The 27,166-nt window shown below is 55.2% G+C and overlaps 3 protein-coding genes across 5 annotated transcripts; 2 read left to right on the top strand and 1 right to left on the bottom strand.

Annotated features, from left to right (window-relative positions):
- Positions 1 to 2,957: 2,957 nt before the first annotated feature.
- Positions 2,958 to 12,101, top strand: Nxph4 (neurexophilin 4). 2 transcript variants are annotated; one of them, XM_076920502.1, is made up of 2 exons: positions 2,958 to 3,167; positions 10,599 to 12,101. In XM_076920502.1, the coding sequence occupies exons 1-2, from the start codon at positions 3,111 to 3,113 to the stop codon at positions 11,466 to 11,468; spliced, it is 927 nt and encodes a 308-aa protein (XP_076776617.1). In that variant the 5' UTR covers positions 2,958 to 3,110; the 3' UTR covers positions 11,469 to 12,101. The 2 variants fall into 2 exon arrangements, with proteins under 2 accessions (XP_076776617.1, XP_076776618.1); XM_076920503.1 differs by lacking the exon at positions 2,958 to 3,167 and adding an exon at positions 5,903 to 6,062.
- Positions 12,102 to 15,986: 3,885 nt separating this feature from the next.
- On the top strand, positions 15,987 to 21,134 carry Shmt2 (serine hydroxymethyltransferase 2). Of its 2 annotated transcripts, none has more exons than XM_076920499.1 (12): positions 15,987 to 16,145; positions 17,303 to 17,500; positions 17,994 to 18,073; positions 18,244 to 18,444; positions 18,700 to 18,781; positions 18,906 to 19,028; positions 19,183 to 19,322; positions 19,522 to 19,687; positions 19,889 to 19,988; positions 20,073 to 20,228; positions 20,310 to 20,417; positions 20,531 to 21,134. In XM_076920499.1, the coding sequence occupies exons 1-12, from the start codon at positions 16,113 to 16,115 to the stop codon at positions 20,656 to 20,658; spliced, it is 1,515 nt and encodes a 504-aa protein (XP_076776614.1). In that variant the 5' UTR covers positions 15,987 to 16,112; the 3' UTR covers positions 20,659 to 21,134. The 2 variants fall into 2 exon arrangements, with proteins under 2 accessions (XP_076776614.1, XP_076776615.1); XM_076920500.1 differs by having other exon boundaries at positions 15,993 to 16,145; positions 17,312 to 17,500.
- A 162-nt stretch (positions 21,135 to 21,296) lies between these two features.
- Coxfa4l2 (cytochrome c oxidase hypoxia associated subunit FA4L2) lies at positions 21,297 to 23,481 on the bottom strand. Its single transcript, XM_076920501.1, has 4 exons — positions 23,340 to 23,481; positions 22,911 to 22,999; positions 22,125 to 22,185; positions 21,297 to 22,013 (listed from the first exon to the last, which is right to left on the bottom strand). Exons 1-4 carry the CDS (start codon positions 23,394 to 23,396, stop codon positions 21,957 to 21,959), a joined length of 264 nt encoding a protein of 87 aa, XP_076776616.1. The 5' UTR covers positions 23,397 to 23,481; the 3' UTR covers positions 21,297 to 21,956.
- Between the last annotated feature and the right edge of the window lie 3,685 nt (positions 23,482 to 27,166).

The following is a 27,166-nucleotide window of genomic DNA, read 5'->3' as shown; positions in this document are numbered from 1 at the left end:
GCCTGTGCAAGCCTGCCAGCCTGAAGAGTGGGCAGGACCAGCTTCATAAAATTGTTCTCTGACCTCCATATGTATGCTGGCACACACAGAGATTTTTTTTTTTTTTTCAATGAAATACCTGGGTTAAGGGGCTGAGCTAGAGGGGAGGAGAGCTGGCAAGGTTCAGTTTTGCCCATCAGCTTACCACATATGCATCTCAGCAAAACACTATAGATATTCCAGGAGTTGATCAGGAGAAGAATTACACCATCTAAATTGTTCCAGATCTCCTTGAACCTCTGTCAAAGGGGAATGAACCCCCTTGCAGATTATGTGGCTCTACACTGTCCAGGACTGGGGGAGGGTTAGAGCCCTGCTCTCCCAATAGCAGCAAACAATGCCTCTCAAAGGAGCAGTCCAGCTTTTCACCCCGACCCTCACTGGCTTCCCCAGGGTATTTCTCCCTAGATTCCTCCCCTCGGGGAAACTTATGGGTAGATGTACATCCAGAGACAAGACCCTCCTTTTCCCTCATCCTCAATCTTATCTCCAACTTCATCCCTGAAGCCCTGCTCTGAGATCTTCCTAGCTTCCCCAGACTCCTTAGGCCTCTGGGACAGCAATCCTGCTGGGAATAAAATGGAGATGGGGGTAGGAGTCACTGTTGATCGTTAAGTGTTGACTTGTGGCTCCTTCTGGCCACCAGGTGGCGTCTACACTGCTGTAACACTGCTTATCCTAAAGCTCTCCACACTAATTATGCACCTGCCTCCGAGGACCCTAGCCCAGCCCTCACTTTCTTCCCTGGGGCTATTTTGCACTGACCCTTCCACCCTCTGTCAGCTCTCTTCTTTCCCTCCTCCAGAGCCTGCTCATTCCCCACTACCAACAGTCCCACCCTCTCCACCCCCTCCTTCTGCCAGCCTGCATCTGTAGACACCCCACCACCACCACCACCACCAGGAACCACCGATTCTCTGCCTGTCACCTCAAGATCCCGGGTAGAACAAGACAGCCCCCAGCTGCCACTTTAGAAAGCACACCCTTTCGTTAGCACCCTCCGTCTACTGGCCAGGACCAGAAGGGTGCACCGTCTCCCAACAGCCACCCAGCCAAATGGAAGGGAGTCTCAAAAACCAAAAAGACACTGACTGACCCATATCAGATTGAAACGCGGATATTCTTAGATGGAAAGATTCAGGGACAGAGGAGGCAAGGACTCAGAGATAAGTACTGTGCACTTGTGTGTATGTGAGCGTGCACTTGTTATCGCTGAGAGAATTGGAGGCTCTGAGATGAGCTAAACCGGTGGATGGGGAGGGTCAGGTCTCCTACAGATGGAGACTTTGCCCATAGATTTCTGGCTACCCAGGATGTAGGACTACCCTTTGCCTTCACCCAGAACTGAAGCAGCTCCTGTGCTTGGGGTCAGTCCTGGTCAGCCATTTGGCCTTGTTCCTGGTACTTTGTCCCACCCTGCCTTTTTTGTTTTGTTTTGTTTTTTCTTTCAGTGCTGACTACACCCCGAATCACTGTTCCTTGTTTTCTGTCTCCTTGGGTGTCACCAAGTGTACCCCTGTCCTTTCTCTGACCCTCTTTTTGGTTTCTGTCACATCCTGTGTGTCTGCTCTTTTCATATTCCCAGGCTTATCTTTCAGATTGCCTCTCTCTCTCTCTCTCTCTCTCTCTCTCTCTCTCTCTCTCTCTCTGTGTGTGTGTGTGTGTGTGTGTGTGTGTGTGTGTGTGTGTGTGTGTGACCCTGTGGGTATTTGCCTCTGCTGAAGCAAGAGGGTACTTTGGGTAGCTGTTTCTGTATATCACTGTATGTTCCTGTGTTCCTGTGTGTATAACTCCTGTGTGTCTGTCTGTGTGTGAATGTGGCCTCACTGTTACAGTGTAGCAGGGCACTATAACAGCGGGATATGTCTGGAGACGTACCTTGGGGTGTGGGCCTGTCTCTTCATCTCTTTGCTTGGTCCTATCTCTTGCTGTCTCGGTGTTGGTCATACTATCTCCTCAGCCTCAGCGCATAGCAACAGCTGACAGCTGAAGACTCCCTGGGCAGGGGAGAGAGACCAGTGGGAGGAGGAAGAAACAGCCCAGAGGATGAGAACAGAGATCGTGCTGGAGCTGGGGACAGAGACAAGGACAGAGATAGACAGGGAAGGGGACGGGATGAGGAGAGCTGGGAGTGGAAGATGGGATTGTGGGAGAGAAGATGGGATTGTACCAAGAGGCTGAGCAGACGGCACTGAGGACTTCCTGCCCAGCCCCCCAAACAAGGGTGCTCTGGATTGGGCAAGGGTCAGCAGTGCGGGTCCAGGGGCTAACTTAAAAGAGCCAGTCTAGCCAAGGGGTCCGGGGACCGCAGAGGTGCTGCGAGGCGGGGGCAGGGCGGCGGGCGCCGTTTGTCAGCTCTATTGACAGACGTGATGGGGTTTCCGTCCGTGATCAATGATTCTCATCTCCAGGCCGAATGAGCCGCGGGGCGCCCATCCATCCCCGTCAGTGCCGCGCTCAGTGCTAGTCGCCCGAGGCCCCGCCCGCCCTCACCTCGGTCGCTGTCCCGATCACTGCCCTATACCTACCTCTGCCTGGATCCTAGAAACACCCCACCCACCCACCTTGGGCATTATAAGATCAGGGTCCTGCCTAGCCTGGCCGCGGGGCTCATGCTCTGCGACGCCCCCTTCCTGCTCACAGTCCAGAGCCCAGAGTCCCACTCCCTGTCCTAGCCCTCATCTGCCCCAAGACCTGGCGTCTTTGGGGTGCCACCCCCAAAACCCCTTGACCCTCTCCAGCTTCACACCTGAGCCAGGGGCGTGTCCGGGGTGTGTCACGGTGAAAGTCACCTTCCGTGCCCCCAGCTGGGCGGGAGGGGGCGCGCGGGGCGCGGCCGCGATTGGAGCACCGCGGAGCCCCGCCCCCGCCCCCCCTCGACTCAGACCCAACTTTCTCCCCCGCCTGCGCCCCGCCCCCAGCGCCGCGCTCAGCTCCGCGCTCAGTCCGCGGGCCGAGCTGCCCGCTCCCGCTGCTCGCGCCGCCGCCCTCTGCCCGGAGCCCTGTGCCCTGAGCCCAGTCCGGCCCGCCCCGGGACCCGCCCTGCCCGACCCGCTCGGCCACCCGGGAAGATGCGGCTGCTCCCGGAATGGCTCCTCTTGCTCTTTGGTCCTTGGCTCCTTAGGAAGGTAAGGGTGGCAAAGCCAAGGCGCGGGGTCCGGGACACGAAGAACCCTGCATGCCAGGGGGCTCCGTGCGTCCGCCCCGCCCCCAGCACTAAGCGTCCCAACTTTGTGCGTCGTCGGGGACGCGGACAGACAGACTGCCCGCTTTAGGACTGGCACGCACCCAGCAAGTTGGCTGAGGGTTAGAAGAAGGTGCAGGGTGGAGGCCGGGCTCAGGTCGGCTTCAGGCGCGACGGGGGAGGGGACGAAGCGCGACCCACGAGTGCGCCAGACAGAGAAGGAGTGCGAGACAGACAGACAAGCCAACGGGTGTTAGCCTAGCCTTCTTTCCGCACCTACCTCGCTTGCCTCCCTTTCTGTCTTTCCGTCCTTCTACCCCTCACCCTCCACCTTCTCATTTCTCTTCTCCTTACTTGTCACAATGCCAGGTAGGCTCTGCGATCCGGGCACACATTACCCAGGTACACGCGCTTACACGGACCCACACCAGCAGGGCTGAACTTGGCTACAATCTCCCATCACATTTCCCGCGGAGACACCATCTCCCCTGCACAACCTCACAGACACACCCCCTCTCCCGCCTGGTGGACAGGGGTTGTTGTCTGGGAGGGGAGTCTCTCCTTCCATCTCCTCCCTGCCCCCACCCTTCTCGCTGTCTCTTTTCCTGGGGTTTCTGGGTGAAGACCCAAAGGCTAAAAAGGCCCAGACCTCATTCTGCCCGACTCTTAACTTGAGATCTTCAGCCCGTATGGGCTCATATGTGCCGATGAGGAGTGTGGGTTAAAACCAGCTCTTGTGTGCCAGCATGTGTCCAGGGAATCCAGGCACTGGGACCCAGGGTGAATGTATATGCTGGCATGCCATGGAGATGTTGTCTTGCATGGGTGATAGTGTCTGCTTCGCAACACTGCTGTCTATTTGTGCCTTGAAGTGTGATCCACAAGGGTGGTTTAGACTCTGCTCCCCAACTTCCTTCCTCAACTATGACCTACCTAGTTTAAGGGCAACCAGTTGGCTCCACAAGCCCTCACTCTTAGACCTCAATCCCCAGCCTATAAGAGAGTCTAGTTATTTTCCTCTAAAACACTTGGACCCCAGCCCAGGTGTGGTGTCCCCATAACTACAGCAGGGTAGAGATTACCCCAGTGAGCCAGTGGTAGAGCCTTCGGATTCTCCCAAGCCCAGCTGCCTAGTGACCTTGAGGGAGTGGAAACTGGGCAGTAAATAAATAAGAAAGAATGAATGAATGAAAGAAAGAAAAAGAAATAAAAGGGCCTCCAGTGTAAAAAGTTCCACCTCTTCCAGGAGCTTCCTTTGAACCCGAGGCCTGGTTTCACCCAGGAAGACTGCAGGAGAGGGTCAGGCCCAAACCCACAGTGTGTGAAGGCCTGGGGTCACGGAGGAGGGAAGGATATATTGCCCTGATCCTTCCTCCCACCCCCACCGGCTTTCTCCACTGTCTTCCCATCAAATTAACTCCCCTGTGGACAGATCTGGTTTAATTTCCTTTGCCCCCTGAAGGGGAAGGAAACATCTGGTAGAGACTTGAGGGAGAGTAAGCATGAGGATGATGGGGGAGATGGGAATCTGCTTTCCTGTGAGACAGAGCTTCAGCTGTGGAATGGCTGTGTCGGAATCAGCAGGGAAGTGCCTGTCTGCCATTTGGTCCAGCCTGTGGACATGTGAGGGTCTATGTCTGTGTGTGGTGTGTGAATACCTGTTACTTTGCATAGGGTCATGTAAGGAAATCTGTTCCAAAAGGACTTGTGAGTAGAACAGTAGGCTGTGTGCACATGCACAGACACCCCCCACCCCCCCATCTCCCCCCCCACCTCTCCACCCCCCCACCCCCGTCTCTGATGTATTTGCATCTGTTATTTGCATGTGAATCTGGGTGTGCGCTCATAGCTTTGAGTGAGAGCAAGCATGGATTGTGAGCCTCAGGGATGTTCACCTGATTGTGAACATGTATGTGCACTCCTGAGTGTGCCTGCGTTCTGAGATATCTGGATGCCAGAGTTGGGAGTGGGCAAGAGGTGAGGCTGACACTAGGCTGAGCTGTTGATGAGGACAGCTCTTAAGGCAGCTCTTGGGGAAATCTTGACCATCAATGCAATCCCCCCCCCCCCAAGGAGTTCTCTGTTTTTTCCTCTACTTCTAGGCTCCTGAGACTCCTCTCAGGTTCTGGTTCTCCTGGCTTCTTCCATTGCTCCAGGGGCTCTGGCTTCTGGGCTGGACTTGCTGCTTCAGGATCTTTCCAATCCGTCTTCAACCCCCTTTCCCTCTATATCTCCATCTTCCTTGCCCCTTGCCAAAGCAGCTGCCTACTGGGAAAAACAGCAGGCGATCAATAGTCACTAATCACTAATCACTAATTACTAATTAGCTGGGGGAGGGCAGGGGCGGGGGCCCTGTGGGACCTTTCAGCTCTATCTTGCCTCCGGGAAGGATTACAGCTACACACGGCTCTCAGTCTAGGCTAGTCACAACCCTTGTGCCAACCACTACCTCCTACCTCCTTACCCTCCTCAAGCCCCCTAATCTCTGGCTGGGCCACTTAGGCACGCACAGCCTGGGCTTGGTCCCAGAGCTGCTGGCTGGGATTTGGGGGTAATCAGGGGCCGCAGCTGGGCCAGGGATACTGGAGGAGGGTCTAAAGTGGCAGCCCCCTTGGGCCAGAGCTAGCAGCCAAACCTCACATCCTGAATGGGAGGGGCACCGTTGGAAGGAGAATTTCCAGAGGGTCATGGTCGGGCTGGGTGAGGAGCTAGACAGAGCTCTAGAAGGAGATGATAGTGAAGATATTTGGTTAGAAAGCAGACGGCAGGTAAAGAAGAATCACGGGGGTCAGGGACCCACAGTTGGAGAGTGGCAAGATAAAACCTTGAAAGCCAGCAGGTAAGTGAAGGGACCCTCGAAGGGGTCAGTAAGGAGTAATTGGCAAGGCGCTAGGGAACTTTGAATAGAGAGAACCCTGTAACCCAGGATAGGAGTGGGCAAGGAGACAAGGTTAACAGAGAGGGGGTCAGGTTGTGACGAGAGGTTTTCTGGTTCAAGCTCAAAGGGATTCCCAAGATGCACAGTAGAAAAAGCGAGCCGAGCCGGGATAGGGAGCAGGGAGTGCGGCCTTGAGCACTGGAAATTGGCGAGTCTCCCCTTCTCCCCTGCCCGCCCCTCCTCCACCTCCACCCCGCCCACTCCCCCTCCGGCTTCAGGCTTCGGGAAATTACATCCCTGCTCCGTGGCTCCCGCCCCCCCCCCCACCGCACCCTGGAGCCGGCGCCTTTATAGGCACATTTATTGCAATAATAAAGTGAGGCGCGGGGCGGGGGGCGGGGGGCAGCCGTTCCCGGGGGTACCGCGCCGGCTCTAGGAAGCAAGGAAATAAAATAAAATAAAATCAAAATCAAAATTCAGATAACGGTGAGCCTTGCGCAGCAGGCCGCGAGCAGGCGAGAGGGTGGGGCTGCGGGGGAGAGGGCGATTGGCCCAAGGACAGAACCCAGAGCCCACCTCACCAGCAGGCCCTCACCCCTACTCTGTAGTAGTATCTGCAAGAGGTATCTTTGCCTCCATTTGCCTGGCCCCCTCCCAAACTTGATGCTGAAGGTGGCCTTCTGCCTTTTCCTGTCTCCTCTGAATACCTGTCCTCAAGGCCCTGTCTGTTTTCATACTATCAGTTTCCTGGTTCCCTATTCCCCATTCCAGTCCCCCAGTGGCTTCCCCTACCCCATCTCCTGGGTCTCGGTCCATCAGCACCCTTCTTCCTTAATTACCATCTTCCTTCCTTCCTTTCTGTTTTGCCCCATCCTGTCCCCACGACTGTCTCCCTGGCCCATCTTCAATGCCAGCCAGTCTCTGGAGCCCATTTGTCATCGACTGTGCCTGTCCCATCCTCCACTCTTCTGGTCCCTGACCCATCATTGCCTTCTAAGTCTCTGCCCAATACCTGGTCATTTCCACTCTCTCCATTCTTGTCCCCAGGTCTACCCTCGTGGTATCCTCATCTTCATACCCTACGCTCCTTCCAGCCCGGTACCCAACCCTAGTCCCAGACCATCTCTGCCCTAGTGCTCACCTCAGGCTGTCCCTGTCCTGTCCTGTTCTCCACCCCCCATACACACCATCTTTATTCCCAGTTCCCAGCCAGACGTCACCCCACCCTGACCTGACTGCAGAGATGACTCTACTTGCAGGGACTCGGTATTCTATCGCTTGCTTCCCCAACCAGGGCCTAAACTGTTTTTTTCCTCTGATGAATTGTAAGTTCTTTCTGACCCAAACGGAAAAGAGATGCAGCAACCGGACTAGTCTGGAGGCCCCGGGGGAGTGCACCCTGCAATGCGGCTAAGGGGGCCTGACAGCCTGATTCTCCCTCTCTATCCCCAGCTGGCCTATCCCCAATGAGCCTTGATGGAGTTTGTTTTGCATCAGGAGGTGGCCTCAACTCCCCCCCCTCAGGTGCGTGGGCCTGTTGCCTTGGGGCAAAGTGTTCCTGGCTGAGCTCCTTCCGAATAGGCCTGAAGGAGTCTGCTGAAGGCCCCCCTAACCACCACACACCTCCAGCTCCTACCCCAGCTGACAGCCAGCCTGCTAGCCTCTCCCCTCTGCAAATGTCACTGGGCCCAATTAGTTTAATTAAAGTGGCTTTCAAGTTGGGTGGGGGTTCCCCTTGGTCAACACCCTGCTCAGGCCCTCAGTCCTTGGGGGGGTAGGCTCTGGCAAAAAGGAGCTCCAATACTACCTTGTGTTTCCTGCCCCCCCCCCACTTCATTGCTGGAAACAGACAACCAGAAGGACAGACAGAGATGCCCGCTTCCATTGCTAGAAACAACCAGAAGGACAGACAGAGAGAAAAAGGGGGAGTCCTCCCCAGGACTGGAAATCAGAGACAGAGTGGGGGGAGAAACTGAGATAGAGAGATTGAGAAAAGAGTGCGGAAAGGGAAGAGAGAGAAGGAGGGAAGGGAGAGAGGGAGAGAGAGAGAGAGAGAGAGAGAGAGAGAGAGAGAGAGAGAGAGAGGGCTCGAGCGAGCGTGAGCGATCAAGGAAGCCAGAGGGAGGATTTTATTTTATTTTATTCCGTGTTCCCATTTCTTGGCTCGTTTCCTTTCAAACTCTCACCCCTCCCGGTCCGAGCTCCCCACCCCAAGGCCGATTCAGCTGCCTCCCCCCCCCAACTCTTCCCTTTTATCTTAGCTTACTCCAGCAGTGGGTGGGGGGTGTGGGTACCAAAGCCCAGGGATTTGCCAGGATCACAGAAGCAGAGACAGCAATTTGTCTGGGATCAGAGGTGGGGGGACATCCTGGCACCTCTCTCTGCCCTGACAAACCTCATTTCCTCCTCATCTCTTCCACTGAGGAGACTGAGTTACCGCCCTGAGCAGGTCCCCCGGGGTTGGGTGCAGGGCAAAGAATGCAAGGATGTCCTAGGAAGTAGTAGCTTGGAGGTATTTGATGTCCTAGCATTGAGTAGCTTGGCGGAGGTGGGGGGACTGGTCCAGCTGGAAACAGGACTTTGCTGGAAATAGAAGGGGGTTGGTCAAGAGCAAGAGAGAGGAGCGATTAGGGGGTAAGATTTCAACAACCCACCCTTTGGCTTTCCCTGAAGCCTTACCCACTCCTGCCGCTAACATACATACACCCAGGGGGTTTAGTTTCACCTCCCAGGGCTTCTTTCCTGCCCCCATCTCCATCCTAAGCCTCTGTCCCTAGCCCTACTGAGGTGCACCCTCTGGGCGTCAGATGCCAGCTCGAGCTTGTCTGCACGAGTCAATCACTCTCACCACCTCCACCACCCTCACCTGGGTTGGGAGGAGGGCTGGATAGGAGAAGACATGAGGGGGGCAATAAATATGTATGACGAGCGGGTGGCGGCAGCATTAATAACCCGGGATCGCAGCGGCGTCGCAGGACGGAGACCAGGCAGTAGAGATTCTAGCCCAGCTCGCCATTCTTGTCCTCTGTGGATGCAGTGTATATATAGACTCGGGTGTATGCAAACAGAGGGTCATTCGTGCTCCCGGCCCCTTTACCCTCAGCCCGCAAGTCAGCATGCCCATTGTCCAAACACAATTTGTAAAGGCTGGTAAGGAAATACATGACGAGTGTGTGTGTGTGTGTGTGTGTGTGTGTGTGTGCAATACACACACTCACTCCTGTGGTATGAACACAGACCACTCTCACTCTGCAGACACCCCCTCAGAAAGACCCTGACACAGGGCCTCTCACAAGAAAAGTGACACCTCTAGACAACCACGCAGTCGCCCTGTATACAAATACCGTATCTACACACATATCACTAACAAACTGACACACAGCTTCACACATCACACAGACAGATACCTTCCCCCTCCCCAGGTAATCCAGGCACAAATACACAATGGACAGTCAGCCATTGAGCCATTGAGAGCAGATGGGACACACACACACACACACACACAGCCTCCTCTGGCTGATATACATAGGCATACAGACACATACACACAGAGAATCTAATCGACACAGCCCTCACAGACTGAATATGTACCAGCCACCCCCAGACAGAACACATGGACACATACACACAACCGTTTCAGGATTACCGCCACCCCAGGCACACATGGAACTGCCTCTCCCAAGGGACTGGCAGGCAGCTGTCAGGGCCACACTACTGGTGGTGTCTAGTGCGGGCTGACTGACACACTCTGACGCACTCTGCTCCTCCCCCTCCCGCTCCCTGTGCCGGAGCGCCGTCTCCATATTTCTTCCTCTCACTCTCCCGTCACTCTCTCCCTGCTCCTTCACTCCCGGCCACCCCCTCTACACACACCCCAAGATAATTGATGGCCGAGACCTGGCCCGGCCACTCCCGCCTCTCAATCCATCTTGTATTAGCATCAACGCTGTCTCCCAGATTCCTGGCCACCTGAGACAGGCCAGCACTATGGGCGGGCAGGGTGGCTCCTCCAGCCCTTCCAAGTCAAGGGGTTGGGGACAGGGGGAGTGTTCCTTTATTCTGCAAGCTTCAACCCCAAGGTCTGGGATTGTCTCTGCTCAGTTGGTTCTTAATCCTCCGGGAAGGATGAAGGCTAGGATGGAAATGGTTTCTACAGAAGCCAGGAAGCTCTTCCTATCTCTTTACCGATGCCGGAAATTGAGGATGCACATAGGTTGTTGGTTGTCAGGTCCATCACTGGGACCATTACAGGCCAGACTATTCCACCCACACCAAAGCTAGCTTTGTCTTTATGCCCACTCTGGAGCTCTGTGACAACCCTGGGTCCATCAGATCACTTCCCAGGTATAGAAGCTACGGTCCAGATACACGAAGTGACTTGACCAAGATCACAGAACTTGAAAGGGCTTCAAATGTCTGACCCCCGGAACACACTTCTGAGCCACCGCTGTGGGTTGCCCAGGCCACAGCATTTCTCTCTTCTTTCTTCCCACACAGGCTGTCTGTGGCCAGATCGTGGAGTCCGGGAGGCCCCAGTACCTGGACCTGCGTCCCGCCATGGCCGGAGGAGGCGCCCGAGGCCAGCAGCTCCCAGCGCCCGCATCTTCCGAGGGCCTGGGCACGGCGCGCTCCTGGAGCTGGGCTTGGCCAGCTAACCACACCGGGGCGCTGGCCAGGCCGGGGACAGCCGGTGGCCCGCCCGTGCCGCGCACCAAGAGGAAGCCATCCATTAAAGCGGCCCGTGCCAAGAAGATTTTCGGCTGGGGGGACTTTTACTTTCGTGTGCATACCCTCAAGTTCTCGCTGCTGGTGACCGGCAAGATAGTGGACCATGTGAATGGTACCTTCAGTGTGTACTTCCGTCACAATTCGTCCAGCCTTGGTAACCTAAGTGTCAGTATCGTGCCACCCTCCAAGCGTGTGGAGTTCGGGGGCGTCTGGCTGCCTGGGCCTGCCCCCCACCCTCTACAGTCCACGCTGGCACTAGAAGGGGTGCTTCCTGGACTGGGGCCCCCTTTGGGGCCCCCTCTGGGGATGACAGGGCAGGGGTTGGGGGGCAACCTTGGGGGCGCACTTGCCGGCCCACTCGGAGGCGCTCTGGGAGTTCCCGGGTCCAAAGAGTCGCGCGCTTTTAATTGCCACGTGGAATATGAGAAGACAAACCGCGCTCGTAAGCACCGCCCGTGCCTGTACGACCCGTCGCAGGTGTGCTTCACCGAGCACACGCAGAGCCAGGCCGCCTGGCTCTGCGCCAAGCCCTTCAAAGTCATCTGTATCTTCGTCTCCTTCCTCAGTTTTGACTACAAACTGGTGCAGAAGGTGTGCCCAGACTATAACTTCCAGAGTGAGCACCCCTACTTTGGATAACGCCCCTGTCCTGGTCCCCAAGCTTCCCACCAGGTCTCAGTCTCACTGGGTGGGATCCCTCCCTGTATACCCCATGCTCCTGTGACTGATCCCACTTCTTCTGCTATGGGTAAGGTGGAGGAAAACAGCCTTCCCCGGGACTATCAGCCAGTGTGGTCCTCCATTTCCTTGTGGTACCAGGTGTCCCTGAGGCTGGGGTGGTCTCTTCAAACGGTGAATTGCGGGGGCAAGAATCTAGCCCCAGAGTAGGTGGGGCTTGATGTTTTCTTAGGGTTCCCTACGAATACTATTGCCCACACCTCAGCATTAAAGACGCCTGGCCTGGCATTCTTTCTTTCCCCCGAGCGTTGGCCCTCCCCTCTCCTCCAGGACTGTAAAAGTCTAAAAGCCACAGCCCATCTAGTCCTCTCCCGTTCTGCGTGCCCCACGTCAGTCCCCCTTTCTTCCTAACCTTGCTGAAGTCCTGATCAGGGGGCTCTGCCTGGCCCCTGTGCTCTGCCTCCCCACTTCCCTCCCGCGCCTCTAGTCCGGCTACACCTGCCCTCTCTGACTGCTTCCTTTCGGTGATATTTTTTTTTTTCTACGCCAAAACAGACAGGGAAGGGAACAAAATAAAGCAAAATCCAATACTCACCTGTGTAAGACCTTTGTAGGAAAGGGGGGCGGGCGGGTGTGGGTTTTTTGTCTGGTAGAAGTTAGCCTGGACATCTCTCCTTGGTGCCCATTGGGGAAACAGAGGCAAAGACTAACAGACCCAGCACCTTAGAGTTCATTTCAGACCTGATCAAGGAGTAACCAATGGGTGAGAGTCTGCCCAGGTGGGAATTATCTAAGGTGGGAAGATGCTAGTGAAGGCAGATAGAACTGGGATTAGACCTGAGGTAGGACTTCCGGCAGTCTAATTGGGAGATTTAGGAGAAAGGAGGTTTAAGACCTTGAGTGGGGTGGAGAAGCAGGGACAGTGTAGGCAGAGCGCTGACAACCTGGTAAGCTCCACCGGGCTGGAGGGACCGGGAAGGTTGGGAGGGAAGGGGAACGGTATTTGCGGCATCTGGAGTCATCGATCTTCTTTTTCCTTCCTAATTTCGTGGGCGCTGAGTTTGCAGACGGATGAGGGAGGGAGGGAGCATTGGGACGAGGTGATGGGGGAAGGGACCAGCGCAGGTTTGGAGGGCGGGGCGGTGTCCCTGCTGGTAGCCGCTAGCTAGCGAACAGGCCCCTTCAGCCAGCTGCCCACCCTTTCCACCCCCGCCTTCAGCTCCCTCCTGCAGCCTTGGCTGCTAATTTTATCCGCCCCCAACCCTGGCCCGGGCGTTAATTGGCTGCGGCTTCATTAGTAGTTCTCAGCTCAGCAGCCCCCCTCCCCTTGGGACCCCCTGACTGGGGCTTGGGGGGGGTGGACGGTGCAGACAAGCTGAGGCACAGAAAGTCTCTTCCTCTTAAGCCTGACTTCATTGGAGTTCTTGGTAAAGGTGCCCACAGAGAAGAGGACAGTGTCCTCCACAGGATTGCCCACAGCTCATTCGGGGACTCTGAGTTAGAGATGGATCTGACCCCTCCACACACACATAAATATCTGGAACTGGGAATGTAGCTCTTGCATGCACAAGACCCTGGGTTACAATACACACACAAATGTAGGAAGGGTAAGGAGACAGTTGGTGTGAGAAGAGAGGAAAGATGGGAGGAAGGACACAGTGGTTTCCTCATTCAGGGCCTGTAGAGAGAAGCCAGGCTGTAACAAGAAGGCCCTTAGCATCAAGAGACATTCAGGCCTCCTGTGAGATCCAGGTGGGAATGCTTAGGGTGGCAGTGACTGAAATCAGTGGACTTGGGCCTCTGTCCTCCTCAATAAAACAGCATACACAGGGCTGGAGTGGTTAAGACCAGTGTCTGTTCTTCCAGAGGGTCCTGAGTTCAATTCCCAGCAACCACATGATGGCTCACAACCATCTGCAATGGGATCCGATGCCCTCTTCTGGTGTGTCTGAAGAGAGCAATGGTGTACTCATAGCTATTAAATGAATAAATAAATACATCTTATGAATAAATAAATAAATAAATAAATAAATAAATAAATACATCTTTTAAACAAAAAACTCAGCATACATACATGAGCCCCTAGATTCTATCTCTAGCACTAAGAGGGAAACAAAACCTCACAGTGAGCATGGTGGTGGCACACACCTTTAGTCCCAGCACTCAGGAGGCAGAACTCTGAGTTTGAGGCCAGCCCAGTCTACAGAGAGAGTTCCAGGACAGCCAGTGCTACAGAGTGGAGTCCTGTCTCCAAAACCCATAACAACCCCCTCTCCCCCAAAACCAACAAAAAACACCACCAAACCCAGACCCACAGTATTTCTCCAAGGCTCTGTATTTCTCTCTCCCTCTCATCTGGGTATAGAGAACAAAGTGAAGTGTTTATTCAATGTTGTTAATGTTCAACTTCTCATGACCCATCAGTGAGTCCCTTGTGTCTCCAGGGCTAAGGCATGCCCAGCATGGCATGTCTACTGAAGGTATAAAACAACTGTCAGAAGTTCTCAAAATTGCTGCTTACTGGAATCCCAAAGAGGTTTGGTTTTGTGTCTTTTGAGAACCACTGAAGTTAGAGGTCTTAAGATGTCCCCAAGCCCAGTGCATGCTTTTAAGCTCAGCACTAGGGAGGCAGAGGCAGGTGGACCTCTGAATTTGAGGCCAGCCTGGTCTACAGAGTGAGTTTCAGGACACACAGAGAAACCCTATATTAACTAGGGTTGTCTAGAGTCACAGAACTTACGGAATGTCTCTCTATACTGAGGGAATTTATTGTGATGACTTAGTCTGTAGTCCAATTAACTCAACAATGGGCAGCTGAGGATGGAAGTCTAAGAATCTATCAGTTGCTCAGTCCCACAGGCTGGTTGTTTAAGCTGCTCTTCTGCAGAAGTAGGTTCCAACAGACGTGCCGGCAAGTAAGAAGAGTGAGCCTTCCTTCTTCCAATGTCCTTATGTAGTCCTTCAACAGAAGGTGTGGCCCAGATCAAAGGTGTGCACCACCACGCCTGCATTTGGAACTTGCTTCATCCCAGGCTGACCTTGAACTCAGAGATCTCTTTACCCCAGTCTTCTGGGATTAAAGGCATGCACTACCTCACCTGGGCCTAAACTTTTCAAGGCCACTATGCCTCAAGATCTCCATGCCAAGATCCAGGTCAGAAGCCTGTGTCTTCCAGTCTCAAGATCTGGATCACGCTGGGCGGTGGTGGTGCACGCCTTTAATCCCAGCACTTGGGAGGCAGAGGCAGGCGGATTTCTGAGTTCGAGGCCAGACTGGTCTACAGAGGGAGTTCCAGGACAGCCAGGGCTACACAGAGAAACCCTGTCTCGAAAAACCAGAAAAAAAAAAATCTGGATCACAGGTGAACCCTCCAATTCTGGATTGTAGTTCATTCCAGATATAGTCGAGAGTTGACAACCAGGGATACCCATCACAAACCCTGTCTCGAAAAAAGCAAAACAAAAAACAAAACCAACCAAACAAAACATTTCCCCAGTTGATTCAGAATCTTCCCTGGAGGAGAGATCAGTGAGTGATCCCCACTCAAAAGTTTACTCAGACCAGTTTCAAGAAGCCGGGCAGATCTACATGTAAACAAGAAACAAAAAGAAATGCAAAACGTGTAAGGAGAGGAGGGATGGTTACTCTGCTCTCTCGCTGAGTCTGGACAGCTCGCTGGACATGGAGGAGGCAGGCTGTGAGTCAGGAGAGGACAGCCCACTGGTGTTCACATGCAAAGTTTCATTTAATCCCTCTACACGCTCTGTGTGATAGAATGTGTGATAGGCTCAGATGAGGTCCACTGGCCTCTACTTCACATGTAGCTGAGGCTAGCCTTGGACTCTCTGTCTCTGTCTCTCTCTTTGGAGACAGGGTTTCTCTGTATAGCCTTGGCTGTCCTGGAACTCACAGGACAGGAGTAGACCAGGCTGGCCTCGAACACAGAAATCCGCCTGCCTCTGCCTCCCAAGTGCTGGGATTAAAGGTGTGTACCACCTCCGCCCGGCTTAGCTTTGAACTCTCAGTCTTCCTGCCTCCATTTCCCTAGTGCTGGAATAGCAATGTCAGGAGTTTACAAATAGAAGAGACAAAAGACCGGAGGGGGTGTTGTGCTGTAATCCTAAAGCAAGGATTTGAGTCTTTTACCCTTTCAAACTGTATTTGCTTCCACTGTGCCATACTTACTGCCATCTAAATATGTCTTGAATCTCCCTGAGGACCTTATGGTACGTCTTATGGTAGGCATAAGACACATGAAAACAAACAACAAACAAACAAACAAAACAAAAAGCGCTTCTCTGGACAACCGGCAGGAAAAACAAAAACTCTGAAGAGCTTCAAGAAAGGACATGGAGGAGCTCTAAGTCTCTTTCAGGCAAAGCTCTCTTAACCGGGACGTGTGTACATGGGAAAGGAAAAAAAACTACGATTCCCAGAAGGCAATTTTAGAGATCAGCACTGCGCATGCGCCGGGAACGCCCCTTTAACTCGGACTTCACGGGGGCATTTTTCTCGCGCATGCTCTTTAAAAGCAGCCGGTTTTCGACCCCGGTACTACACCGATACAGAGTTAGTGGCTGGTCCTCCTGTAGCCTCCGGTAGCGATGGTACCCTTCTCTTTGCTTCGGACCACTCGGGTAAGAACAGGACTCCGTATACTGGATGACCAGTGGGAAGGCCCACCCAAAGTGGCGTTCTCCTGGCTCCTCACCGCACGTGTTCTGGGGCCTCGGGGAACGGATGCTTAACCAGGAAATCCCTGAGACAGCACACGTGCGGTGCCTGGGCCCCTAGTTCTGGCGATCAGGCGTCCTGGGGTCTTGTAATCGCCCAGTTGACGCGGCTCTTTTAAGGTAAAGGTCCGCAGACTCTGTGTTAGCAATGTCCTAGCGAACAAGTGGGGTTCCCGGCTTCGATGCGCTAGTTGGATTTTTCCCGCCAGCTCTGAGCTATGGAGATGATGCAACCGAGCCTCAGTACTTTCATCACGCAAGGGTCCTGCTGCTGTGTGGGCAGGAAGGAGGTAGCGAGTGTGTGTTTGTGTGTGTGTGAGAGAGATAAAATAAGATTTTGGCTTCCCTTTGGGCAAACGCCTTCACCCTACTACCCCAACTCCCGCCAGTACACAACTCTATCCAAGAACTGCTTAAAAGTCTGTTCTACTTTAGTTGCTCTGGAAATCACCCTTAAACAGCCTGTGATGTTAATCCCTGTTCATGAGGTATTCGTGTCTGGAGGCCCTGCAGGAAGTCCACCCCTTTATGTTTCTGAATATTTAGACTGCACTATATGTGCACCGTGTGCAAGTCTGGGTACCTACAGAGGTCAGGAGAGGGCACCAGATCTGGAACTGGAGTTGACAGATGGTTGTTAGCTGCTGTCAATGCTGGAACATGAACCTCTGTTCTCTACAAGAGCAGCCAGGATCTCAGGATGGTCCTTTTGTTCCTGTGTGTGGGGAGACTCTGCAGTCTCAGTGTGTCTCACCTGAATTTGAGGGACATGGGCTTCCAGAGCACAAGCCTTGCTCTGTGACTTTGCAGAGAGACTGGGTGTTGTGTAGGGAGATTGGGGATGCGGTGTGTTAGGATTGATCCAGAAAAACTGCCCTTTGGATAATGATCTGAACCTTTGACTCTGGAACTTGCTATTCAAGATGAAGGTGGGGGTGGAGAGAGCTGACTGCTGGCTGGACCTACTTAGCCAGAGGGCTCTCTCTGTCTGTACCCGTGACCAAGGGCTATTGGGAGAGATCTGGACAATTTTTAATTAATCCTGGCTTTTCTGCCCCGAGCCTCTGCAGAGATGTGGTCAGCTGGTCTGCATGGCTGCCCGGGCCCAGCACAGCAAGGTGGCCCAGACACAGGCTGGGGAAGCAGCTGGAAGCTGGACGGGCCAGGAGAGTTTATCAGACAGTGACCCTGAGATGTGGGAGCTTCTGCAGAGGGAGAAGGACAGACAGTGTCGTGGTCTGGAACTCATTGCTTCAGAGGTAGGATGTAAGGCTATGGGTCAGTGAGCGAGCTACCATGCACGCAGGGAACACCATGTCACCTATAGTCACGGTAGTGACTTCTCCACACCTCCCTGTCAGACTCAAGGGCTTTTTCCTGGGCCTTTTCCCTCTCTCCATATTGTCCTCTGTAGCATAAGGCAGGACCAGTTTGTGGGGCTTGGGCGTCGGGGAGCTTCTAGAACCACATAGCTTCTTCTCTTCCTTACTTCCTCCTGTTGTCAGAAGAAAGAAGAACCTGGAAACACAGGTTGAGCGGATAGGAGGCCTTTACTGGGGCCACCCACCATGACAACTGAGTTTCTGAGAATGTTGCTTCTGGTCCCGCCTCATGCCTGGCGAGGAACACAGAGCTTTTGATGTATCCTGTCTTGCCCCCTGCAGCCTGTGGGCTCTGGCAGGGGTGGGCCGTGGGAGTCCAGGGGAAGTCCAGAAGTCACTGCCTTCTGACATTGCCCCCCCACCACCCCAGAACTTCTGCAGCCGAGCTGCGTTGGAGGCCCTGGGGTCCTGTCTCAACAACAAGTACTCGGAGGGTTACCCTGGCAAGAGGTGAGGCTAGACCAGAGGGCTGGAGGGCAGCAGCAGGGATGGCATCCCCCAGTGGCGGAACCTTCTTGAGCCCTGTTAGTGTTTACAGAACAGCGGCTGCCCAGTCCTTTGCTGCTGGTCAGAGGCCCTTTCTCTGCGTCCTTATGTACCGTCCATCTCCACCACGGCAGATATTATGGGGGAGCAGAAGTCGTGGACGAGATCGAGCTGCTCTGTCAGCGCCGGGCCTTGGAAGCCTTTGACCTGGATCCCGCACAATGGGGAGTCAATGTGCAACCTTACTCAGGGTCTCCAGCCAATCTGGCTGCCTACACCGCCCTCCTGCAGCCTCATGATCGAATCATGGGGTTGGACCTGCCCGACGGGGGCCAGTGAGTATGGGTGGGCCGGATGATGGGTTTGCTGGGCACCAAGACACAGGACGGGAGACAGGAAGTTGGCGAGTGAATACCCATTGGGTCCCGTAAAGATGGGGCCACACCCGTCCCATGTTACACTGAGTACCCAGCATGGGGTGGGCAGAGCAGTGGGGTGGGGGGAGCAAGCTAGTGGGACAGGTCTGCTAGGTGGCTGGAAGTGGCCGGTTAAGTCAGGCTACATCGCTTTGAGGTCTCCCTCCTTTCTAGTCTCACCCACGGCTATATGTCTGACGTCAAGCGGATCTCCGCCACTTCCATCTTTTTCGAGTCTATGCCGTATAAACTCAATGTAAGTGTTCCAGGGGCTGATGCTCTGGGCCAGTAGGAGGGGCTGGCGCTCTGGGCATCCCTCAGCCTCCAGGAGCGTGAGCTGCCACCACCTCAGGGCTTCAGCTGTCTATCTGTCTGTCCAGCCCCAAACTGGCCTCATCGACTACGACCAGCTGGCGCTGACTGCTCGGCTTTTTCGACCACGGCTCATCATAGCTGGCACAAGTGCCTATGCCCGTCTCATTGACTATGCACGCATGAGAGAGGTTGGTGAGGGACTGCCGATCAAGCACTCCTCTATGCCCTGAGGCGGGGGCGGGGCGAGGATGGGGCGGGGCCAGGGGCGGGGAAGGACAGCTGTCCTTGTGTATACCTGTCAGCATCTTCCCCGGGCTGATACCTGTCTCTCTACCTGCCCAGGTCTGTGATGAGGTCAGGGCACACCTGCTGGCAGACATGGCCCATATCAGTGGCCTGGTGGCCGCCAAGGTGATCCCCTCACCTTTCAAGTACGCGGACGTTGTCACCACCACCACTCACAAGACGCTTCGAGGGGCCAGGTGAGAATTCCCCGGGGTCACACCTTGCTAGGGTACTTTGGGGTGCACTGAGGCTGGTCTCTTCTCCCCCTGGAACCCAGTGCAGCCTCCCAATGGAGGGGACCCAGATACTCCGAGCACCTAAGCTGGTCAGCCATCTTCCTCTCTCCACGGTCACTCGCCCTTCCTTTCAGAGTCTGACCACACGTCTTCCGAACAGGTCAGGACTCATCTTTTACCGGAAGGGAGTGCGGACCGTAGACCCCAAGACTGGCCAGGAGATCCCTTATACTTTTGAGGATCGAATCAACTTTGCTGTGTTCCCATCTCTGCAGGGGGGGCCCCACAACCATGCCATTGCTGCCGTAGCCGTGGCCCTCAAGCAGGTCGGGGGGCCTTCCCTTGTGTCGGGGTGCATTGGTCCAGAGGTTTTGCTTCCTTACCTTCTTGTACCTGAAGCTGAGGCTGGTGGAAGGGGAATGGCTAAGCCCGGAGGCAAGGCCAGGGTCACAGAGTCCTTCTTGTTCGGTACAAGACTGGGCCTTTACTCAGCCCTGCAGTAACAGGAGCTACTGTCTCACCTGTAGGCCTGCACCCCTATGTTCCGGGAGTACTCCTTACAAGTGTTGAGGAACGCCCAGGCCATGGCCGACGCCTTGCTCAAGCGAGGATACTCACTGGTGTCTGGTAAGCCAGGGAGTGGGTGAAGGCCTTTGTGGCTTCAAGCAGAGGCCCAGGACACCCCAGTTCCCTGTCACTGTCCCTCCTCAGGTGGTACTGACACCCACCTGGTGCTGGTGGACCTGCGACCCAAAGGCCTGGATGGAGCAAGAGCAGAGCGTGTACTGGAGCTTGTGTCCATCACAGCCAACAAGAACACCTGTCCCGGAGACCGGAGTGCCATCACTCCAGGAGGCTTGAGGCTTGGTGAGACCTGGGGTCTGAGGATGGAAGGGTTTGGCTGTATCGTGGCTATGCTAATTGTCTGTCTTCTGCTCTCCCTCCCAGGAGCCCCAGCATTGACTTCCCGACAGTTCCGTGAGGATGACTTCCGGAGAGTTGTTGATTTTATCGATGAAGGCGTCAACATCGGCTTAGAGGTGAAGCACAAGACTGGTGAGTGGCTTCAGAGGTGTGCGGCCGCTTTCACCCACCGTAGGCTCTGCCCCACGTCCTGGCTCCTGGCTTTGCCCAGCTGCCCTCTGACCAATTTTCCCCTCCATTCTCAGCCAAGCTCCAGGATTTCAAATCCTTCCTGCTCAAGGACCCAGAAACAAGTCAGCGTTTGGCCAACCTCCGGCAACAGGTGGAACAGTTTGCCAGGGGCTTCCCGATGCCTGGATTTGATGAACGCTGAGGACACCTGGCAGGCAAAGCCCACAGACCGGAAGTTACCTTTCTTTCTGCCTCCCTGGACCACAGAAGAGATGTCACTCATCTTTTCGGGTTTTAGTGGAGAGGGGGAGGCCTTCCACTTAGGGCAAGAGCGAGGTATAAACTCCCCTCCAGAATTTGTAGCTGAGATTTCTGATTTGTAACCATGTCTACAAGAAGCACCCAACACACACATCCGGCTTGTTTTTGAGACGGGTTCTCACTTAGCTGAGACTGGCCTTGAACTGACCCTCCTGCCTCCGTTTCCCAAGTACTGGGGTTATAGGTATGCACCATGACACCCAACTTCATCCTCCGCTTTCCGCCCTGACCCCCCACCACATCTCAGTGTTACAGACTCCTGCTCTTTCTTGGGGAAGGGGAGTCAAGAGCTGAGCCAGAGGAAGGGGTGGGTAAGCACCCTCCTTCCTGTTTTTATCTAATAAAATGCTAACCTGCCCAGAGTTCCTATTACTGTGGGAGGGGTCCCCTGGGCCAGCCAGTGATTCCACTCCCTCAACATGTATTTCTTCTTCCCTCCCACCACCACAAGGACCCCCGGGGCTGTAGCCTCCTCTCTGATCAGAGCCGACACCAGACGTGATTAGCAGGCGCAGCAAATTCAATTTGTTAAATGAAATTGTATTTTGCCCACGGCTGCTTCTGTTTGATCCCCAGGGACAGAGAAGCAAGGGAAGGGAGGGGTGGGGAAAGGCACAAGACTGCCCAGGTGCAAGGCGGGAGGGGTGTCCTTGATGTGAGGCTGCAGGCTTGGGCAGGAGAGAAGCTCACTGCACGGTAGAGGTACCCCATCCAAGGCAGGCTGGGTACCCAGGGCGAGCCCAGTCGAGCCTGGGCAGACACCGCCCCAAACACTGCTCAAAACTCGAACAAACGTGGGGCCTGCCACGTCGCTGGCACTCAGGCCCCTGCTTGTTGTTGGCACACGTTGGACACGCTCAACACGTAGACTGTGCCACACCCTATCAGGCACGGGGAGGGGCAGGACGAGAAGGGAACTGGCTTGGGCTTTTTGGGTCAACCCCAACTGGTCGCCTGCAGTCTTGAGTCCCCTCCCCCACGTGGGACTCAAGCTGAGGGTCAGAGGCTTTTCCTCTCCTGGGAGCAAGGGAGGAGGGTGGGGGCGGGGCCGTCTCCCCTCTGCGTGGGAATCCGGCCCGGGTAAGCAGAAGCTGGACGTTGTTACTAGACTGACACTGACGCCCTAGGGTCTGGGGCAAGGACAGGGAGAGTGATACATGTGGACCCTCCCGCCCTGGCTTAGAAGTCTGGCCGGTCCTTCTTCAGCTTCTTGTAGTCGGTGGTAACAGCAAGGAACTGTGGAGAGGAAAGAGTTAAAAGAGCGCTTCTTGCCTTCCTGTTTTGTGTGTGGTACTGACTCAGGGACTAGGAGGGAAAGGGAGAGGGAAACACTGGGTCTGCAGTTACCTTGTACTGGTCATTAGGACTCATACGATTCCAGGGCTCTGGGTTGTTCTTCCTGTCCCAGCTGTGAACAGGACAGGAGGGTTAGAATTTCTTTTCTGAGAACGAGGATTTACTTTGGTGTCAAACAGGACCTCAATATCACCACCCCTGGTTCCCTACCCTGAGGAGGGGAGCACATTTCCTAGAGATTGACATAGAAGGGGGCGTGTCGGCAGGTGCTGATACGAAGCATGGCAGCTGATGACCAAATGACGATCTAGCCTATAGACTTTCCAGGGTTCCTGCCTCCCTCCCTCGCCTAACCGCACAAAGCTGAGTCGTGGGACTCAGACCCTGAAGGACCGGGCTTTCAGTGGTGTGCCTCAGACTCCAGCATCAGAGTGGGTCTGCTTGTCAAAGGACCCCCTGATGCAGTACAACCAAAGACCCTCAGGAGTCCCACACTGCCAGACCTCCAGCACTTCCGGTCAGGCATAGAGGCACCTAAAAGCCAGACATGGCCAGTGGAGCTATGTCGCCATGGTAACCCCGTGGTGAGCTGCTGGGATCCAGCTGCCCCACGTGGCTAACCACTGACAGTGAGCCACCAGGTGGTCCAGATGGGAGGTGAAGGTCTCTCGGGTCAGTGGCCACTCCAACCCTCGGAAATGCTGGGGAAATGAGGACAGACACAGACCGAGGGTCCTTCTAGGGTTACACCTTACCATTATTCCTAAGCCGTCCCGTCCCGTCCCATTTTCCTCTACCCAGGACCCCACTTCCCCGCCTCCCAAGACTTCTTGTTACCAGACATCAGGACTGCGCAGGGCAAGTCGTAGCAAGTAGAGTCCAGCACTGCCCATGCCCAGGCAGATGAAGCCGATCATTGGGATGAGCTGTAGAAAGACCAGGCGCTCTCAGGGCCTGAACTCTGCCCAGTTCCCACCCACTCTGTCCCTTTATCTTCCCTCACTCAAGGTCTGACGCCACCTTCCCTTTGGGAGCTTGCCCTGAAGCCTACGGCCACATCTTCAGCATGACGTCCCTCACCCTACAGTGATCCTGTCCAAGGCAGGCTGCAGGGACATGGGCTACATTGCAGAGACAGAGCATGGAATGTCCCCGGGAAAACTTGGGAACACTAAGGAAACCAAACAGGAAGCAGGATTTGGGGTGGGGGGTGCCTTGAAAGGCAGGGTGACAAGAGGGGAATTGGGCTCTGGGGATTGAACTCACCCCAGGGTGTCTTTTTATCTGCCGGTAGAAGCGGGCCCCCAGACTGGTTCCTGCCATCTTGTTCCAGTGTCTGGTCTCCTCGGTGGATCCGTCCTATTCCTCCCCCTGGGGTCCCGCCCCCCATCGGGGAGGGGTCAGCCTGGCCCCGCCAGCCGCACCCAGCTTGCTTTCTCCCTGCAGTTCCAGATCCGATCCAAAACAGGCTGGAAGTTGTTAGGGGAGCCTCGAGGGTTCTCCTCCCCAATTCTCTCTTACTAAAAGGAAACCCTGGCCCACGAGAGATGCAGTTATGCTTGGATCTTTGGATAGCTGAGGGAAGAACCTCTCTGGCTTCCAGATCCAGGTGTGGGACAGACAAGCAGACAGCCTTCTAACAAAGGGGAGATGTGCAGTGTCCACTGGAGGGAGCAGGGAACAGTGGGGCATGCACAGTGCGTCGTCTGCACTCCAGGAGCCTCCCAGGAGTTAGCAGGCCTTGCGGATATAGGAGGAAAGCGAGCAAGGTTACTGCTGCCAGACCCTCTTGGTCTGGGTGGTTTTGCTGAGTTGTGGTTGGCTCAGGGTGGAGGATGCAGGTGTATGAATGCCACCAGTGCTCAAAGTGTAAGACAACAGTTGTAGCAGTTTAGGGGTTTGGAATGAGGAAAAGGGCACCATACTCGTCTCTGGCTTAGGGACTAGAGGAAAAGCTCCGTATGAAGGAAGCAGCCATAGAAAGCTAGAAGAGATGTTGAAACGGGGCAGGCAGTGGGTTAGGTATGTGCTATGTTGCCTGGGCGGAAGTTTTTGCCATCTGCCTCCCCCCCACCCCGTCTTTGGAGGACTGGTTTTGGGGACACAGGAAGTGAACCTCATCTCCTTCCCCTCTCTCACCCCTCTCGCTTAGTCCCTACCGCTGGATCCTATGATCCCCCATTTCTCCTCTAAAGAACTTGTACTATGCTGGCTACCTGCTGGGATGAGCTGTGTACCACCACTGCCTCCCTGGGGTACAGGGAGGGAGACAAACCCTTTCTGAGGGGCCCCTCCCTTTCTTACACACCGATACCTCGCCTGCCCCTTGAGCTGACAAGCTCTGCTGTAATTAGGCTGCGGGGTCCGGGCTCTCCGCCTCCCTCCGGCGGATAATGAGATAAAGTGTCAGAGACATGGCGAGAACAAAGAGACAGAGACTCACTGAGACGTGTGTGGGGGAGGGGGCGGGTGTAGAGGAGGGGGGCTGGTGGGATGTCAGAGTCTGGAGCAGAACAGGGCCCTTCCCGAGCATCCGCACCTCTAGGGCCGAGCCAGGGAGGGTGTGTCCTGTCACCAGCGCCCTCAAGCCTGGACCGCTGCAGAGTGGTGGTGGTGGAGGTGGTGCTAAATACCAATCTTGGAGCTCAAGCTCCTGCAGCTGCCCAGCTGGGCTGCACATCTGGTACTCTGTGGCACAGCTGGGGAGACAGGACTCCGGGAGGGACAGCTGGCCCTTGCTTTATGCCCATTTGCTCTTGGCCCTCGCTTGCCTGGTGCTGGTGACCTGGACCCAGAGCCTCTCTGTTCTGGAACCTCCATCGTTTTTCCTTCCTTAGTCTCCAGTCCGCTCTTAAGCTCAGCTATTACAGTGTCGCTTCAGCTCTTGCCCTTTCACGATTTCTCCTCGCTTTGCATGCTCCTGATCCGGGGGTCTCTGTGGGCCCATCTGTGAGAACCGTCCTCTCCTGTGTTCCCATGTTTGAATCGTGGTCTTTGGGGTTCCAGTTCTCATCCCACCTCCTCCCTTGCACTTTCCCCCTACGATAACTCAGGCTATGCTGGCCCAGTAGGTGAGGGACAGCGGGAGTCGTTAGCCGAGGATTAGGCGCGACCCGTGGTCCCAAGGGGACCAGACTCTTCAACTCTAAACCGCTCCAGGATACTAATCCGAGTGGCTGGCGGCGCAGCAAGTCAAATGCAGCTGTGCTCTCCGGAGCGAGCCGATTACGGTGGTCCGTGGGTGCCGGCGCCCTCTGGAGGCCGAGCGGCTCTCAGGCTCGGGGAAGAGGTCTCGGGTTCCCCCTATCGGCCAGCGCCTGCTCTGCAGTTCCAGTGTTTACTCAAGTTAAGTCTGGAGTGTGCACACAGGTCTGTGCCTGGTGGCTTACTCGCTCGTGCACATCAAGGTAGTGGAGTCTCTCAGACTCCTCTCTTCTGGCGTGGTCAGACGACATAGATGGGACGAGGAAGACTAGCTCGGCAGGTGCCGACGGCATCCACGCTCAGGCTGGAGCCTCTCGCCAGGCTGGCCTCAGAGACACCTGGAGTTTCCTCTCTATCCCCCTGGTTCTTTCTGCTCCTTTCTTCAGACTGTCTCTAGCTTCATGTCTTGAGGTTTGTCTGTGCCTCTCGGACAATCAGCTCTCAACCTAGCTTAGTTCTTCTGCGTCTGTGTGTCAGATCTCTTGCCAGTTCTCCCCTCTACACCTCTCTACCTTGCTGTGGTCTCTTTGCAAATTTCTCTCTCTCTCTCTCTCTCTCTCTCTCTCTCTCTCTCTCTCTCTCTCTCTCTCTCTCTCTCCTCTCTCCTCTCTCCTCTCTCCTCTCTCTCTTTCTCTCTCTCTCTCTCTCCTATAGCTCCATTTCTATTCTGTTATTCTGTGACTTAGTACCGGTCCCCAGGGAGCTGCAGCAACCCAACAGGACAGCCTGCGGATACCTTGGGGCGCTGCTCAGGGCCCCCTCCCATCTCTTCCACATTCCTGTCACCTGGCAGCGGCCTCTTCTTCCCGCTGCAGCTGAGGTACTGGAGAGGGCGCCCGAGAGGGATGCCACAATGCCCTGCATCTGCTCAGGAGCCCCTCGGGCCCTTGACCCCCGCTGCCACTATTAAGGGCGCTGGGTCCTGAGGCTCTGAGATGATCATGATTGCATCAGCCAGACACAAGTGGAGCCAGGAGCCTGGCGGCAAGCAGGCTAGCAAGCGAGACAAAGACGCCGCGCCATCTGTTTATGCAAAGCGCTCACCGCCAGGGACCCTGGTGTCCCGGTGCCTTGCTCAGACCGGGGCACAGGGTCATGAACCCACTTCTGCCCAGGGCTCCCGCTACGCCTGGGCATCCCCTCCTCCCCAGCAGCCAGAGGGGCCACGGGGAGAGCAGAACCGGGAGGGGGCGGGGTGTTGATGTGATTGGAGAGGACGCGGCTGTTTCTTCAATAATGGATGGAGATGATGCGGACGGCGAGCCGGCCGGGAAAGGAGAGGGGAATAGAAATGGGGAGAGAAGGAAGCGGGGGCGGGAGACTCAATCAGAGGCTCTGGCGCACGGGAACGCGCGCGGGCGCGGGCGTCACACTGTCATTCGGGTACTTGCTGCCACGCAGCTCACACCCAGGCACACGCCCACGCACTGTCACCGAGACACACACACCTGCAAGCAGACACCAGAGCAGCGCGCGCACACGCATGCCTCTCTCTCTCTCTCTCTCTCTCTCTCTCTCTCTCTCTCTCTCACACACACACACACACACACACACACACACACAAACACACAGCAGTAGCTCTTGATTTTCACACATACGTTCCTCGAGGCAGTGATACCAGCATCCCGGGACACATCCAGACTCAAAGAGTGCACAGACACACAGACATGCGTGTCAAAGCATGCTTGAAAGGAGGCTCAACACACCTAGCCACCCTGAGACTTATAGACAGAAATCATAGAAATGGGGGCAGACAAACCGGGCAGTATAGACTCAGAGGCACTGACAAAATGGAAACACATACAGGAATATAGACACACATCACACCCCCAGTCACACATACCACACACCGGTGGCACAAAGGAGGAGACCCTTTCCCATCCATTCAA

Source organism: Arvicanthis niloticus, chromosome 22, assembly GCF_011762505.2.
Source record: "Arvicanthis niloticus isolate mArvNil1 chromosome 22, mArvNil1.pat.X, whole genome shotgun sequence".
NCBI lineage: Eukaryota > Metazoa > Chordata > Mammalia > Rodentia > Muridae > Arvicanthis > Arvicanthis niloticus.
The sequence above is the reverse complement of the archived record's forward strand: the minus strand, read 5'-3'. Positions and strand labels throughout refer to the sequence as shown.